This window comes from Dendrobium catenatum, unplaced genomic scaffold (genome assembly GCF_001605985.2).
Source record: "Dendrobium catenatum unplaced genomic scaffold, ASM160598v2 fragScaff_scaffold_1644, whole genome shotgun sequence".
Classification (NCBI taxonomy): Eukaryota; Viridiplantae; Streptophyta; class Magnoliopsida; order Asparagales; family Orchidaceae; genus Dendrobium; species Dendrobium catenatum.
In genome coordinates, this window is record NW_021320106.1 from 1301174 (window position 1) to 1318539 (window position 17366).

The following is a 17366-nucleotide window of genomic DNA, read 5'->3' on the forward strand; positions in this document are numbered from 1 at the left end:
ATAATAATAATTTAAAATTAATATTAATAATAATGAAAATAGATTAATAATAATAATAATAATAAAACAATAATAAAATCTTTAAACTATAATTATTAAACTAATTATGATTAACATAATAATAATTGGAATAATTTTAATTAAAATAATAATATTAATAATAATAAAATAATTAAAAATCACTATTTTAATTATATTTTAAAATACATATAGAGTTTTTTAATTAAAAATTATTTTAAATTAAGGAGGCCGAGAATACGAACTATTCGATATATTGCACATAATTTTTTGATTAAAAATGAGTTTATTATGAGTTTTTGAAATTAAAATGATTTAAATACTATTTAAAATAAGGAAAAAGTACAGAAAATCACTCGGATCGACACTTGGCAACTCGGGATACGTCTGCTGTCCGTGGGCAATCATTGGCGGCGGCGCATCATTGCCGCAATCACGTGCCGCGAACGACGGCCACTAATCCACGTAGGCTTCGATCTAGGCCGTCGGATCTCCGCTGTTTCGGAACGGGGAACGGAATATGGATCATTGATCATGAGATCAACGATCCTTATTTCGTACATCAGAGCTGGGGAGAAAATCTAAACTTGTAAGCAATAATCGTCCGTTCTTTCAAACGGTGTGATAGAAATCGATAAAAATGTAAACATGAATAATAAGCATGAAGAGCATAAATGGGGGACCTTTTACTCGGTCTGAAATGCGATTATAACAACGTTATTTAAGCCTATGTGCGCTAACCTAGGGTTTAGGTTTTTAACAAAAATATCTAATGGATTTGGGAGATCTCTGGCTTGTTGAACTTGTAGACTGTCCACGCTCCTAGTTGTAGAAGAAATCACACTTCGAGACGCCTTGGATCGATCGCAAAACGTCTTTGAATGCTGATCTCCTCGGGTGGACGGAATCCTCTTCGCCGGCGGCTTGGGATCGTCAGGATTTGGTTGGGGAAAATGGAGGGAGGTCGTAAGAACTCTCTGGCCAAATTTCAGAGGCTGAGAGTTCTTAGAGAGGGAGCGATTGCAAAAAGTCCCTTCCAAAGAAACCTACAATGGGTATTTAAATCCCTATACCTAATGTCAATAGCTAGGATTTAATCCAGGGCTTGATTAGGAGGGAAATCATATATTCTAGCTGTGGTTTTGACTTTTTGAATCCAAGGAATCAATTAGAGACTTAAATGGGCTTTAATTAGGCTTTAATAGGTTAAATAAACCTAATTAAGGCTTGGTTTGACCAAGTCAATGTTTGACTTGGTCAACCTAATCAATTAGGTCATGGAGGGTGGTGGGTCGAGCCAGGAATAGGTTTGAATGGACTTGAAATGAAATTAGACCCATTAAGGCTGATTGGGTCAACCTAGGTTGACCCAGGGCACAAGTCTAGGCCTATTAGACTGGGCTCGACCTACTGAGTCCAGGGGTGAAGAGAAATGGGCTCAAGGAGGTTTGAAATTGGTTTGAAATCAATTAGAAGGGGATCAAGGTTAATTTGAGTCAAACCTGGTTGACCTGGTCAACCAGGTTGACCCAGGACCTGGGTTTGGGCTTAGCAGACTTGGCTTGACTTCTTGAACCCATTGGGATGGGTCTTGGGGTCTAGCATGATCAAATTTGACTAGGTCAATTCTTTGACCTGGGGCTGGAAAAAAAAAATAGGTCAACACCTAGGTTTTTTTCTAATAACTTTTGCCCATTAATTCTAATTATCTACTTTATGCTTGGATGAATCTTTGCCTTCTATTTTATGTGCCGAAATATTATATCTTTAATACCATTTATATCTTCAAAAATCTCTCTCTCTCTCTCTCTCTCTCTCTCTCTCTCTCACTAATAGTGGCATTTACAACTCCATTTTATTTTAACAAATTTTTTTTACATCTCATTACTATCATGCTCATCTTGATGATCTATGGTATGCTTTTTCTAAATATTTAGATCATTAATTTTTTATATATGATATATATGGTTATTCTATATATTTTGATATGATAATCTTATATTTTTACCAAGTAAAATTGCATGCATAATATTTTAATTTAACTAACAAGATTGCATGCACATGAGAAATTACATTAAGACTGATGCATCTATGTCATCAAGCCTAACATGACATGCATACTTTAGCAAGTACACTTATATAAAATGTGAATTAATAACATAATGTTAAAATGATTTATACAACAGGAAATTCATCGATTACCGCTTTCCAGCCGCTAGTAATAACAGCGGTTTAACCGGTGGTGTGACCGCCGATTATTACCGGCGGGCAACCGGCCGTTATACAAGTTGAAGCCGCCGGAAATAGTGACGGTCCAGAAACCGTCAGTTAAACGGCCGGCATTAAAACTTACCGGCACGTTACCAGCGGGTAGAACTGCCGGTGTTAAGTGAAAATCAAAGGAAGAAAGAGCAAGAGACAGAGCATCCACATGCATATCCAGTAGCGAGGATATGTAGGAGGATTAGTACTCCTTTATGTTTGATGGACTTATGATGATCTGATTGTAAACTTATTTGATTATGAACTTGTTTGGTTTAACTTATTAAACTTAGTTATGAACCTATGAACTTAGTTATGAAATTATTTGGTTTCACTTATTGTTTTGTTTGGTTTAAGTTATGAATATATTTGTGATAATTATTGTGATTGACTATAGTGGCGTGTTGCATAAAATTGTTATATTTTATGTGCAGGTTTAGAGTTTAGGGTAAAAATCCCTCAAATAGAAGGGAGACTGTCAATTTTTTTTTCAAATGCTACAGGTTTCGGGCGGCCAACCGGCAGTTTGGCCGCCAAAAACTTTGATACCAGACGGGTAATTGACGCTGCCAGAAATCTACTATAACTGCCAGTATATACCTGCAGTTTATCGACGGTAGTCCGACGACACGCCGGCGGTCACATCGCCGGCAATTACTTTGGTTCTAACCACCGGTACTATTACCGGCAGAGTACCGGCGGTCTACACGATAATAAATACGGTGTTTTTACCGGCGGTTTCACGGCCGGTATGCCACCGGTAACAACACCGGCGGTCACCGGCGCTTAGTTTGCAGTAAGATAACTGGCGGTACAAACCGCCGGAAAACCGTCGGCGAAGAAAACAGCCGGAAAAAAACTGCCAGTAATGGTTTCCGGCGTAGTTTTTTCCGACGATTTTTGAACCACCGAAAAGCCGCCAGTGTTTTACAAAACCGCCGAAAAACAAGTGTTAACCTCCGGCAAAAACTGCCGGTTATGATAGATTTTCATGTAGTGTTACACGCTAAATGATATAAGATACACATATGGTATACCATAATTGCATGTAATATATAACATTGGTGTGTGATGCAAGAAAGGTTAGCTAATTATCGACTAATTCAAGTTGGTTGGAGTAACATATCATGTATAGAATTGTGGGCCATCAAATTTTCCTTTAAATTATGATTTTTTTTTGTTATAATCCCCATATAAGATACAAAATATAAGATATGAAGTCATAAGTGGAAAAGATATTCTGCTGGGCAGGAGTGATGATTCTTACAAGATGATCACTTGATACATTAATGATATAACAAGATACAAGAAAATGCCATGTGATTAGTTAGATATCCTGACTTGCATTAATATGAATATGTACATGCATACATGACCTATAGAGATAATAACAATATGCATAAGCTAAATAAAATAGGAACTATATGATACATGATATGATACTTGAACATGATGCATAATAACACTAATATAGATGCATATATATAATACACATGATACATGAGATTGATATATGTTGCATAAATAACATGATATGACATAGAGATTACGTTCATTTAACGGAGGTTTCTATTAATCTACCTTGTGCGATTCTTTTTGAATCCAATACTCGGGGGGTGCGCGCAGGGCGGACGATTTCCAAACGGACTCCTATAGAGAAGATCGCCAAGATTTCGTGATCCGCTGCCGATTCCAACAGCTCGGACTCGGATCGTGAGGATCGCCGGAATACTTCGTATCAACAGATAAGATACTCGTCAATATTGATTAGATCCGAAATCTGTTATGGAATTGCTCATTAAATGAGCATTCTCAATATTATGCCTTGAAGAGGACTCGAACCTCCACGCCCTTTAGCACGAGATTTTGAGTCTCGCGTGTCTACCATTTCACCATCAAGGCATCTTGAAAGTGAATCGTATTCCATGAATATGATATCTATCTAGTGTGATATATGGAATATATGACAAAGGTGGAGTGTTGGAGTCTTTATCGATCGGTCATGTCATATAGGCCCGAGTCAGACATCAAATTGCTTCGATTGGAATTATCCGGAGGATACCTTCTATATATCAAACTATATATCAAAAAGATGTAAAATCAAACCTCTTTCTCAATTCAAGAGAAGCCCAAAGAAGTGAATATGGTACCCAAATAACGATAGATATGTCAAAAGCGGGTATTACCTTACATAATTCCCATGATAGTTTTACTATAACACTGTTTTTGATATGTTGGAATATAATTGAGTAAATAATTACTAATCACTTTCATGATTATGATTTGTACTGATTGACACTGCTCATATTAACCACTATTGTTCATGCTGATATGTTTTTATACACATGAATTTATGATAAGCATGCTCTCTTGATAATTTGAATGATTACATACATATTTTATGCTTTTCTAACATTTGGTGTAGTGGAAAATTTATGTAACCTACCGAGCTATAAGCTCATTGCATGGTTTTTTTTTTCCAGGGATGATAAGAGCCCAATTGAGTGAGGCATATTTAGCTCTGGTTTAAGTATGGTTTTATTTTTTGTTCATTTTTGTAGTTATGAATATATTAAAGCAGATTGATTGGAAAGTTGTATTCATGACTAATTTAAATGATTTTTTGAAGATAAATAAAAATATACATTTTTAAAATAAAGTAAAAATAAATGATAGCTTTTGTCATGTGCATATTACTTTTATATGTAAGATTATTAGTGATTCTGATGGATGATTAGAAGATATAAAGTTGAAGCCCGCATTATTAAATGTTTCATAAGTTGAAGCCCCCATTATTCAAGGAACTGTAGAGCCAGAAGGCTGACTACTAAGGATAGGGAAGATATTTGATTGTATGTATTGTTTGTTGAATAGGAAAGTTCCCTTGGGAGTGTTTTTGTTTGAAGGCAAAGCTGAGAGGTGGTGGCTTGGGAAACTAAAAGTGAAAAATTTCAAGGCATGTTAAACTCTTAGATCAAGTGGGAAGAGTTCATCTTCATATTCATGGATTGATTCATACCTCTATCAGAACGAAAGTAGATGCATGAGACTTTTATGGGATTGGAGCAGAAGAATATGACAATGATGTACTATGAAGTTGAATTTACAACATTGGCCATGTATACTTCTCAACTGATCATTTCAGTACATAAAAAAAGTATTATAGATTTCTGAGAGATATTAGAGATGAGCTATAAAATCTATTAATACCTTTAAACAATGTTCACTTGTAATCCTGATTAAAAATTAAGCACACCACACAAATCAGGAGAAATAAAATGTTGCATAACTACCTATATTTTAATTTAATCATAAAATTTATTATTATCTTTTATGTTTTCTATTCTAATGATAGAAAATGTATATTTTTAAACTAAATTTTATTTTGTTTCCTTGAAACTTTCACAACATGAAAGAGCTCTCTCTCTCTCTCTCTCCCTTATTTATTTATGTATTTTAAAACTCTTAAGCCAACAAAAAAATCTTTTTTTTTTTAATTTTTTAATTCTTTTTATTTTTTTATATCATATTTTCTGATTTACTTCAACTAGGGTCTAATTTTAATACGGTCCAAATTATAAATTTATATATATTTCGATCAGAGGTAATGAGCAACAAGCATAACTTTTTTTTTTGGGGGGGGCGGGGAATTTGGGCTTGGCCCGCATATTAAAAAACTAAGTAAAAGCTATTACATGTAAAAAGAAAAAGCTGTAACAAAAAAGTTCCAAACAAGTGGGAGCATGCTCTCAGAACAACAAAAACAGCTCTAACAACTGCACTAACAAAAAGAACCTAATGAACATGGAATTTAACTAAAGCCATAGACCATATGGACTCAGAAAAAAACCAAAAGCTCATAAAAAACAAGCCTAACTTCACTCTAGTCCCATTTATACAGTAAAATGGCAACTTTTGTGCTGTCCAAGTGTCCAAGGAGATGACTGAGTGGACATAACATCAGAAGTAAAGCAAAACATAACCTCGCTTTCACTGGCGAGACCACTTGACCGTTCTATATAAACATATAGAGGAGATAACAGCCTTGAAAAACAGAAGCATGGCTGCCTCATCTCTACGCCAATCTGTTTCTTTCCTGTTATCCATTCTGCTGCTGATCCTTTCACAGAAGGGCTTCTGTACCAAATATACTCGTGAGGACTTTCCTTCAGATTTTGTATTTGGAGCAGGGACTTCGGCTTACCAGGTCTCTGTGTTTACTTGAGTAGTTTCTCTTGAGGAAATCTGTAGTTTTGAAAGTATTCGCCATTGATTTTTCTAATGTTTTGCAGTATGAAGGAGCGGTGGCAGAAGATGGAAGGAAACCAAGCGTTTGGGATATATTCACACATGAAGGTGAAACTGATAAGTAGTTTCTGTTCTTCTTCCTCCAATTACAGCGGCGAAGCTTCAATCGATCTTAATATAATCTAATTTTGTTATGTTAAAAAAAAAAAAATCTTACTCTCCAACATTACAAGTATAAAACCAAAGACGAATTTAGGAAATTTTTTATCTTAAAATTTATTCTGTATGGCACTACTTTCAAGTCCAAGGAATATCACTAGCAAGTCAGCAGTTTCTCCTGTGGTTTCACTTAGACTTCGTTTGGGACGGCTTTATGTATTTACAATTGCTCATTCTACGTACATTCCAGCTCTTTGTGAATATTTTATAAATATTTTGATCCAAGTCATTAAAGAGGTTATTTTTTTGGGGCAACTTTTGAGTCGATTAAAGGTTTTTCTTTTTCTTTCTAAATCAGTTTTTAAAGTAAAAATTTGTTTATTAAAATTCTGCTTTAAAAAATATGAAGAAAGTTGTCTTAAATGAAATTTAATATAAACTCATATATCACATATACAAATTTCAAATCCAAAATCTATTAGTCGATAGTCAAAACTCTCAACCAACAGATCAAAGTGAACTACATATTAAAGTATTAAAGAAAGGGGATGCCTCAATTGCTCTTAAGGACTAAAAATCATTGCTCTTAAGCCTTTTCATGTAAATGCTATTAGCTGCTTAAGCAAAATGCTCTATAATTTCTTAGAGCTTTAGCTTAAACTATATACTTCTTGGTTTTCAAGATTCACTACAGGAAATTCATCAATAACCGGCGGTTCTCCAACCGCTGGTACTAACGGCGGCTTAAACGGGGGTGTGACCGCCGGTTTTTACCGACGGTCTAACCGGTGGTTATGTAAATTTAAGCTGCCGGAACGAGCGGTGGTCCAGAAACCGTCGGTTAACCTGCCAGCATTAAATCTTACCGGCGCGTTACTAGTGGCTTGGACCGCCGGTGTTAACTAAATTATTTCCGGCGGTCTAAACCATCGGAAAACCACCAGAAATTGCCCTAGAATAATCAGTCTCGAGCCTTCCATTTCATTTCATCGCCTGCTCCTCTCTCTCCTGCGCGACGCTCGCCCCCGTCTCCTCCGCCCTCTCACGATTGAGACGCGCCCTTCGGCCGCCGACGAGGTCCTCCAAACAAAGATCTCTCACCTCTCCCCGCTCGTGTGCGAAACCGGCCTCTGAGGTTTACGTTTTTAGTTTGGTTGAAATGGAGGAATGAATCGGGCTTGTTGTGTGATAGAAAAGTCCCCCTCAAACTTAAGGGAAAATTCTATAAGATGATTGTGAGATCTGCAATGCTTTATGGTGTCGAATATTGGTCATTAAAAGAGAAACATAATACTAAGTTAAGTGTTGCAGAGATGAGGGTGCTCAGGTGGATGAGTGGCTTTACCCTTAGAGATATGATACGAAATGAGCATATATTTGAAAATGTTGGAGTACCTCCAATGGATGATGAGATTAGAGAGTGTCGCCTTAAATGGTTTGGTCACATAAAATGACAGCCTTCAGATGACCCGGTTAGGAAAGTAGAGGTATTAGATTTTATTTATGTTAAGAGAATAGAGGTAGACCTAAGCATCCACATCTCTGCAACACTTAACTTAGTATTATGCTTCTTTTTTAATTGCCGGAAAACCGCCGGTGAAAAAAACCGCCAGAAAAACACCGTCGGAAAAAGTTTCCGGCGCGGTTTTTACCGGCGGTTCGGTTCGACAAGCCGCCGGTGTTTTACAAAACTGCCGGAAAACTACTAGTAATCGCCGGAACAAACTGCCGGTAATGAGTGATTTTCCTGTAGTGATTGAAGTCTTAAGTAGAGATCGGGACTGTGGCTGGGCAGTCTACTTAAGCAATTCATCCCCTCTCACCTGCGCTCGAATCCCCTAAACGTCTCCACATATCTGGGACTGCTCTTGTGTCCTACTTTGAATTAATAAAAATATTTATTTTTTTATCTTTAAAATAAATTATAAATATTTGGTCCTTTAGAATCGGATGCTAATTATTTATAACGCTTTCTAGATACTCAACCAATCATTTAGTAACCGTTCGTCTGATACTTCTAAATTACCCCGAGCAGAATAGCTTAATCATGCGTGGTTGGTTCTTGAAATTCAGGAAGAGCTCCAGATAAGAGCAATGGCGACGTGACAGCTGATGGATATCACAAGTACAAGGTTCTTATGGCCATTTATGAATTACATAAAAAAATTTAGTTCTTGAAATGCATAGAACTCTTTACCTGAATATATATAAGAAAAAGCTATTTAAATGCAAGCTTTAATGCCTCAAAAAATGCAAATAATTTTTTTTTTATATAATTTACAGGAAGATGTGAAGCTGATGAGTGATTTGGGGCTTGAGGCGTACAAATTCTCAATTTCTTGGTCAAGGCTTCTCCCTGGTATGATGTGTTAATTCTTCAATTTTGCTTTTACAAGATGAAAAAAATAAAGAAAATTGCAAAGAGAAGCTTTGTGTCTGCACTTCTACAGATGGAAGAGGAGCTATCAATCCAAAAGGTCTGGAGTATTATAACAATTTAATTAATGAGCTGGTCAAACAAGGTTTGTTTCCTGATAAATATAATATTATAGTTGTTGCTCATGTTTCTTGTACTAGGAAGAAAATGAGCTATATCTTAGCATCTTAGAAGCATTCATATCCATATAGCTTTTATTTCCATTTCTCTGAGATTCCTGTGATGAACATTTTGTAGGAATTAAGCTTCATGTGACTCTCTATCATGGAGATCATCCACAATCACTTCAAGATGAGTATGGAGGATGGCTGAGCAACAGGATTGTGTACCTATTCAAGCTCACTTTTTAGATGATTTAGAAGTTTTGAATTTCAACACAGCCTGTAGTAGCCCTTAGCTTCCTTTTGCTTAAATCTTTTGGCTTTGTCAATGATACAGGGAAGACTTCAAAGAATATGCCAATGTTTGCTTCAGGGAATTCGGCAACCGGGTTTCTCACTGGACGACTTTTTCTGAGCCTAATATCATGACCATGGGTGGCTATGACTATGGAACTTTTGCACCTGGAAGGTGTTCTTATCCTTTTGGAGTAAATTGCAATGTTGGAAACTCCACAACTGAGCCATATATTGTTGTTCATAATATCCTTCTCACACATGCCCAAGTTGTGAAGCTATATAAGAACACTTATCAGGTAATTCTTTACATCTAACAATTCTCAGGCAACTCTAGTCATTGCTATTAGCCTGTGAAAGCTCTTAGGATGAGGATGAGGAGGCTTCTAAGCCTGTTTAAGTTTCAAGTATAACAGATAATACTTGATCACCACTAGGAGTAGCTGTTGACCTGTATAAAAAGAAAGAAACGACAAATTATGGGAATCTTAAACATTTTTAACAAGGAAAATGGGATTTTTATCATTTTTTAACAAGTATAATAATCGGGAGAATAATGAAAATTTTGTGATCTTTGCAGACTAATCAAGGAGGTTGGATAGGAATGAATGTTTACTCTCTTTGGTACTATCCACTCTCAGACTCCTTAGCAGACATTGAAGCTACACAAAGAGTAAAGGACTTTCTTATGGGGTGGTGAGTTATTGCACAAAATTGATATCATACCAAGTTTCTTAAGTAATAATAGTTCATTTTTCTCAAAACAGTAATGGTGCTAGTTCATGCTATAAAATAATATTTCTTGACATGTTAATGAAATCAAGTCTCATGATATGCTGATTCAATCTAATCTCAATTAATTCTAGCTAAACATGATTCATTAACTTCAATTCAAGTAAAAAAATTGATTGATTTCTGACATGTCGTTGAAAATCAATTTGATCAAGCATGAATCTCAATATAGAATTGAGTTGGAAACTTTCGAAAACAAATTCTGAATCATCTAAATGTCAATTCAAAATATATATATATAGTCAAACTAAACATCTCAATGAGATGAAGTCAACAACACTAAATTGATCCAATCCAAATCTAAATGAGCCCATATTGAGCGCTTGAAGCGTAATAAAAAACATTAAAATATAATTGGACAATCAAACAACCTCCAAATCATTAGTGTTTATGGTTAAATCAAGCATATTAATGAGACAAATCTAACGAGTCTAAAGTCTTCGAATTTTGACATCATTAAGATATTTAAATGCTGAAAGAATGGTTTATGATCAAGGGATTCAATAGGTTTGTATAATCAAGTGTTCTATACTTTTTGTATATCTATAGGGCTGCTTGGACCTTAGCTTGAGATTCAAAAGAGCTCAAAGGCCTGAAGAATTTCGAAATTCAACCCAAGCACCACCACCACCTGACCATTGTTGTCAGACCATTATGTGACCTCCACCATTATACCACTGTCTTTTGTATGTGATTTTTTGACCATCGCTCAACCATCACCATCAAAACATATTTGATTGAAATTGTTGAGCCACACTACTCATCCACTATCGTCCAACAATTGCCCAAATGACATTGTTGGGATACCACCTATGCAACGCTGATGGAACACAACCCTACAACCATCATTGAATCCCAACACCATCCATCGTCATTAGGTCAACACTCAAACACTGCCATTAGGCTACATCACTCGACCACTGTTGTTGGACTGTTGCCCATTCAATATTTTTGGAACCTTTCCTATCTGTCACCATTGAGCCACTGGCTAATCATCATTTTTGGGTCACTTCCTAATCGACCTCATCGAACTATTGCCTATTCACCACCATCAAAACACCATTTATCCTTTATTATGGACACTGCTTGACCACAACCACTAGAAAATTGTTAGCTCCATCCTTAAATCACTGCTTGATCATCTCCATTAAATAACCACCCATCTACTACTATTTGGCCATGACCTATCTAAAGCCATTATCCTCAATCCACAATCCTTGAGCCACCAGCTGAAAATTATTGTTGGATCATTGCCCGACCATCACCGTCCAACCACAGACAGACTATGACCCTTTGACAACAATATGTTGATTAAGATCCTCTGACCACCATCGAATTATAAGAATACCAATCAAGCATTTTCCAAGAAAGGGTGCCAAAACAAGAACTTAATATAAAAATTTTAAAAAACATTAAAATAGCAACCGTAAGCACACTATGCATGCCCCCAAGTATGTGTTTGGCGCCCATTAGTAGTCAACCGGCCGGTTCGACTACTTATGCATGTCCATGTCATTTTTGTCCAGGGAAATATGATTTTGATGTGTTTAGGGTGCTTGAGATATTTTCTTGTTGCTTTAAATTCAATTTTAGCACTCATAATGACCAACAAAATCTCTATAATCAATTTTGAAGAATTTGGAGGAAGTTTTTTTAATAATTTTAATTCCAATCGACTCTCCAACCTCTTAAAAGGTTGAAATTAAAATTAAAGAGATTTTACTTAGTTTGCGGGCCTAAAAAGTGGTCCAAATAAACATTTAGGGAGTGATCATGCGTCATAATTTTTGTTTTAATTTATAATTTTATACTATAGATTTTTTGGAAGACTGAATATATTGTTTTGGATGACACAAACTCTAACATTCTAAAATAAGGGACAACTGATATGTCATAAAAAATTGCATTCATAGAACACGAATCTCAAAGCATAGTTGCATTGAAAGCTTTTGAATTCAAATTCAAAAACATTCAATCTCTAATATCAACAAACTTATAATTGAGCTGAACTTTTTGATAAGATGAACTCAACAAAATCAAAAGTGGTCTAATCCAAATCTAAATGAGCCAAATTAAGCACTTCAGGCATAAAAAAAGGACATTAATTAGAGGATCAATTGATCTTTAAATCTGACATATTTATATTCAAATCAAATGTCTTGATGATACATCCAAAGAGCAAAAAATTTTCTAATTATGACATCATTAAGGTACTTAAATGTTGAAAGAAAAGTTTATAATTAATGGATTTTGTACAAGTCGTCCGATCAAATGTTTTGAATTTTGGTTATATTAATAGGTTATGCCATCTCCAAAAATTATAAATAGGTCTTCACTCTCTATATGGAGGAGAGCTTGGACCTTGCTTCAAATTCAAGAAAGTTTAGAGACTTAAAGAATCCCAATGATCCACCCAAACACCACCATTAGACCCCTCACATGATTCCCACCATCATACAACCACCCAACTGTTACCTTTAGACGATCATATGATCGTTGTTGTCATTGGATTGTTGTTTTCAAGCCACCAATTATTTGCGGCCATTAGGCCACCACCTAGCTTCCACTATTAGAAAAATGCTCCATCCACCATCATCGGGTGACCACCCAAACACTATCAACAAGCCACATTGGCTAACCCCTATCGCCAGGCCAATGCTCATTCACTACTATCCAACCACTATCAATTAACTTTAGTCCCTCTACAAAGGTTGCTTGCCTAAAATTGCATGACATCCATTGACTGACCACTTTCCTCTACCCACTGTGGCCTACATTTGGTACTCTAAGCTCTAATATATGGCTGTGGTATTTTAACCACCTAGTTATGGTCTTTTGACCACTGTCGCCCAACCACGCTTTCCTAACAATCATTTTCATGAATCAGGTACACTCTTCCAAACACCATTGAAAATAATCTCTTAACCATCATCACCCGATTATGATCTCTCGATCGCCATCAACCCATTACTTGATCACTATCATCCCAACTACATCAATGTTCACTGACTTTGTTTCTTATAATCACCAACAAATTTTATACACACCATTATCTATAAGGTTGATGCATGTCAGCATCATGAAGGTTGACTATTGCTAACTTCATCATCACTAACATCGATGTATGGCATTGCCCATACGACTAATGCATACTGTTGACACTAACACTGACTTCTGACACCAATATCAAAATTTATGCTAATTTCTGATCTTCCCTATTCAATGGAGAATGATTGAAGTTACAACAATTTATCTTCTAAAGGCAACTCTCATGCCACATGACTTATTCAATTTCCACCTGTAGAAATCCATTCTATACGGTATATTTCTACTATATTGTATCAACATCTTCCCAATTATGAGGAAGGGTATTATTTGTAATCAATGACATACACTCGTGAAATCATTTCAATTGATTTTGACCTAGTGGTTTTCCTTTTTATAGGGTTTTCTGGTAAAAATTTTGATTTCTCTTACGTTGTGTATTATATCTTTATACAATACTAAGTTATTAAATTCTCTCTCACCATGAATAATCAAGCATAAAATAATTTTGATATTACATTTTTTTATTATATATATATTCATACTTCCAAATGAATTGATACATTCATACATCAATTTAAACATAAATACGGGTATATATATGTCCGCACATACATTGTCTTAAACCAATCTAGGCTTTGCATTACTCAAGTTCATTTAAAGCTGAGTTTAGCTCATTCGTTGCTGCTTAACTTCAACCTGAACCAAAATCAATCCAGTTGTAAAGTAATCTTCGACCAAAATTCATAGCCATACTCCTGTGCCTATCTAATGCCTTCACTAGAACGGCATAAGATGCATAATTAGCATTTCAATGCATGGCCTGCCAAAAATTCCATATGCACTAAGCTAATATTTTCATCTGTAATTACATGCTTAAATACATTTAAGAACTACAAACCCAACCTTAAACGAAGTGGATAGTAAACTTCATTTCAAAGCGCAGGATACTTGAGCCCTTGGTGTTTGGAGACTACCCAAAGATTATGAAGAAAAATGTTGGTTCCAGGCTCCCATCTTTCACCCAACAACAGTCTGAACTTGTGAAGGGCTCATTTGACTTCATCGGCCTGAATTATTATACATCTTCATATGTTACGGACAGTCCTAACAACTCCCATCTGGTCCTTCGAGATTTCAGCAAGGACATGTTCGCCAAAACCAGAGGTTTGATTTTCTTCTTTCACTTTAGCTTGTTCTATCTATCCAATATAAAATACAAAACCTGACAAATAATGCAAAATCTTTTATTTCAGGTTTTCTAAATGAAACAAGTGAGGTAAGTATAAATTTTGGTCTTAGAGTTTGGTTTTAGATGCTATAAATTGGATGAGCGAGTTTCTTTTTTGAACCAGGGTCCTCCAACTCATATGCTCAGTGATCCCTTGGGCCTTCAAAATATGTTGGAATACCTCAAAGACAAATTTGCTAATCCTGTAGTTTACATTGAGGAAAATGGTTAGTAATTGATGAACCCCTTATCAGTCTTATCTCATATGGATAAAGATGACATTTTGACAATAAAAAAAAACTATACTTCTTCTTTGTTTAATCTATTGATACCTTCAGGTTATGGGTTGGGAGCCATCAAAACGCTCCATGACACAGATAGAATTGAATACTTGAGAGATTATATTGGAAGCATCCTCGATGCTTTGAGGTATTTCTACTGGCACTGAAGTTCTCTATTCATATTGGATGTCGCAAAGTATAAAAATTTTTTACAACTCTTTCTGCAAAAAAAAATGTAGGAATGGAGCAAATGTGAAGGGGTATTTTGTGTGGTCATTAGTAGATCTCTTTGAGTTATTGGCTGGCTACAAATCAAGCTATGGGCTCTATTATGTGGATTTTGATGACGAGAAGCGCAAAAGAGTGCCAAAGCTCTCAGCACATTGGTACTCCAACTTCATTAAGAACATTGAAGTTGTTGCTGTAGGAGAAAAATCCCTTGCTTCACAGTGACTTTGCTTTGAGCCTTATATATAGTATTGGCATGGGCTTATATTAGTTTATGGGGCTTAGCTTATTTGTTTGGACTTAGGCTTCGTTTGGGATGACTTTCTAACTGCTTCGTAAAGCGGTTTTTTAGTAAAAAATTTTAATTTTTCTATTAGAAAGCCGCTTTAAGAAGCAGGAAGAAAGCCGTCCCAAACCAAGCCTTAGGCTTCGTTTGAGACGGCTTTTTTATTGCTTCTTAAAGCAGCTTCTTAGTACAAAAATTTTAATTTTTGTTCTAAAAAATTGTTTTAAGAAGCAATAATAAAATAGTCTCAAACGAAACCTTAGTTAATATTCCAAACTGCAAATAATAATTAACCAGAGGTGATTTCCTTCACATGACAATACCTTTGGTTGTTGGCTGATATCTCACTCTACACTTATAATAATAGGAAGTGATATTTGTCATAGTTATTAGCAAATATCAATGTTATGATCTTATAGTATATCTTCTATATTTTCCTGGTAACTTCCATTAATCTTTCTTATATAAAGATGAGGTCTTAGGATGCCATTGAAAGAGTAGGTGATAAAAGCTGAATAAGGTGTAGATGATGATGGCTAAGGATGGCAAAACAGATTACTTGTCATGTAAAGTCAAACCAAATTGGAAAAAACAAATCAATTTGTTCTTTGTTTCAATTTTTATTTTTTTATAAACCAATTGGTTTTATTTTATTTAAATTTGAAGACTTTATAAAAATAAATAAAAAAAAAAAACTGAACTGAATTATATTAATGCATAATCATGTATTTATGCTTATAAATCACTAATATATTCACCAAACTAAATCATTAAACTTTTTTAAATCAAACTAGACCAATCCAAATATAGCATTTCAAGTTTCTTATAAACAAAAATCAATCAATGTTGAATCCAACTGTTCAGTTTCATTTTGCATCAATTTATTTTAATGTTCAGTTGGTTCTAAACCATTATCATTTTGGAACCAATTCCAAAATGACCAAAGATCACCAATAATGAAGGCCATTGATATATGGTGATAAAGCCATTTGAGGAACAAACTACATTGATGAAAAATGAGTGCAATGGTTACAACTCTAGTTAATTGGCGAATTTTTGGCAAAAATTAAGATTTATAGAGAATTTTCGGTGGGTTTTTTTCCGCCTGTAAAAGTCGTGAAGGAAACGACAACGGCCGACGGCTAATTTCCGGAGGTAATTTTTTTCTGGAGGAATAATGCACCCGGAAATTTTTTTAAAAAAATTTATTTAAAAAAACAAGGTTGCCTGCTGCCCTCCTGCGCTACCCACCTGCCTCCTGTGCTGCCTACCAGGCTTCTTGTTGCCCTGCCTGCTAGCCTAATTGCCCGCCTGAGTTGCCCGCATGTGCTGGGATTCAAAGTGAGTATGTTTAGTTGTCATATTTTTTATTTAAAATATAAAAATTAAAATCCGACAAAAAAGCCACCGGAGAGCCATTGGAAAATCTATAGAAAAATTAGTCGGATAAATTCCATCGGAAATATGTTAGAAAGCCGCCGGAAAAATTTATCTGTAATGAACAATCCTTCGTAATAGATAATAAAAGTGTCAGTAAAAAAGCTCTTTCTCCTCTAAGAATCTAAGGATTTTGCCTTTCTCACACACTTCCAACGAGTAATCTTCCAACATATACAAAGACAAGCTAACAAATGTGCTGACTTTTTGGGCAACTTGCTTCGATCACTTTTAATTTTGTGTGGACATATAAGAATAGAGACAAACATTCTTCTTCTTTTTTGATTTTGTCGAAGGCTGGTGATGGTGAATTGGTGCTAGGTCCATACACTTTGATTTGTATTTTCTGTACTCTTTGTTTTTTTTTTAATGAACAACACAACTTGCAGCTCTAAGAATATGAGGAATAAAATCACATCAATTATTAGTTCATCTCCATAGTGTAACTTAATATAATTGACATATAATGCACATAACCATTCTTTGTAATAAAATAGCCATATCAAAATAACTCATTGACAATCAATCTTCCTAAGACTAAATTTGT

At 35.3% G+C, this 17366-nt stretch overlaps 1 protein-coding gene and 1 non-coding gene across 2 annotated transcripts; one reads left to right on the forward strand and one right to left on the reverse strand.

The window, feature by feature from the left end:
• Window positions 1–4101: 4101 nt before the first annotated feature.
• On the reverse strand, window positions 4102–4182 carry TRNAL-CAA. The gene has a single exon. It is a non-coding gene; the product is annotated as a tRNA-Leu (tRNA).
• Window positions 4183–6310: 2128 nt separating this feature from the next.
• LOC110109482 (beta-glucosidase 22) lies at window positions 6311–15832 on the forward strand. The gene is made up of 14 exons (XM_020840568.2): window positions 6311–6487; window positions 6573–6636; window positions 8761–8819; window positions 8971–9046; window positions 9138–9209; window positions 9362–9449; window positions 9563–9818; window positions 10100–10215; window positions 14303–14523; window positions 14613–14635; window positions 14712–14814; window positions 14926–15016; window positions 15108–15400; window positions 15523–15832. The coding sequence occupies exons 1-13, from the start codon at window positions 6341–6343 to the stop codon at window positions 15319–15321; spliced, it is 1530 nt and encodes a 509-aa protein (XP_020696227.1). The 5' UTR covers window positions 6311–6340; the 3' UTR covers window positions 15322–15400; window positions 15523–15832.
• Window positions 15833–17366: the final 1534 nt, after the last annotated feature.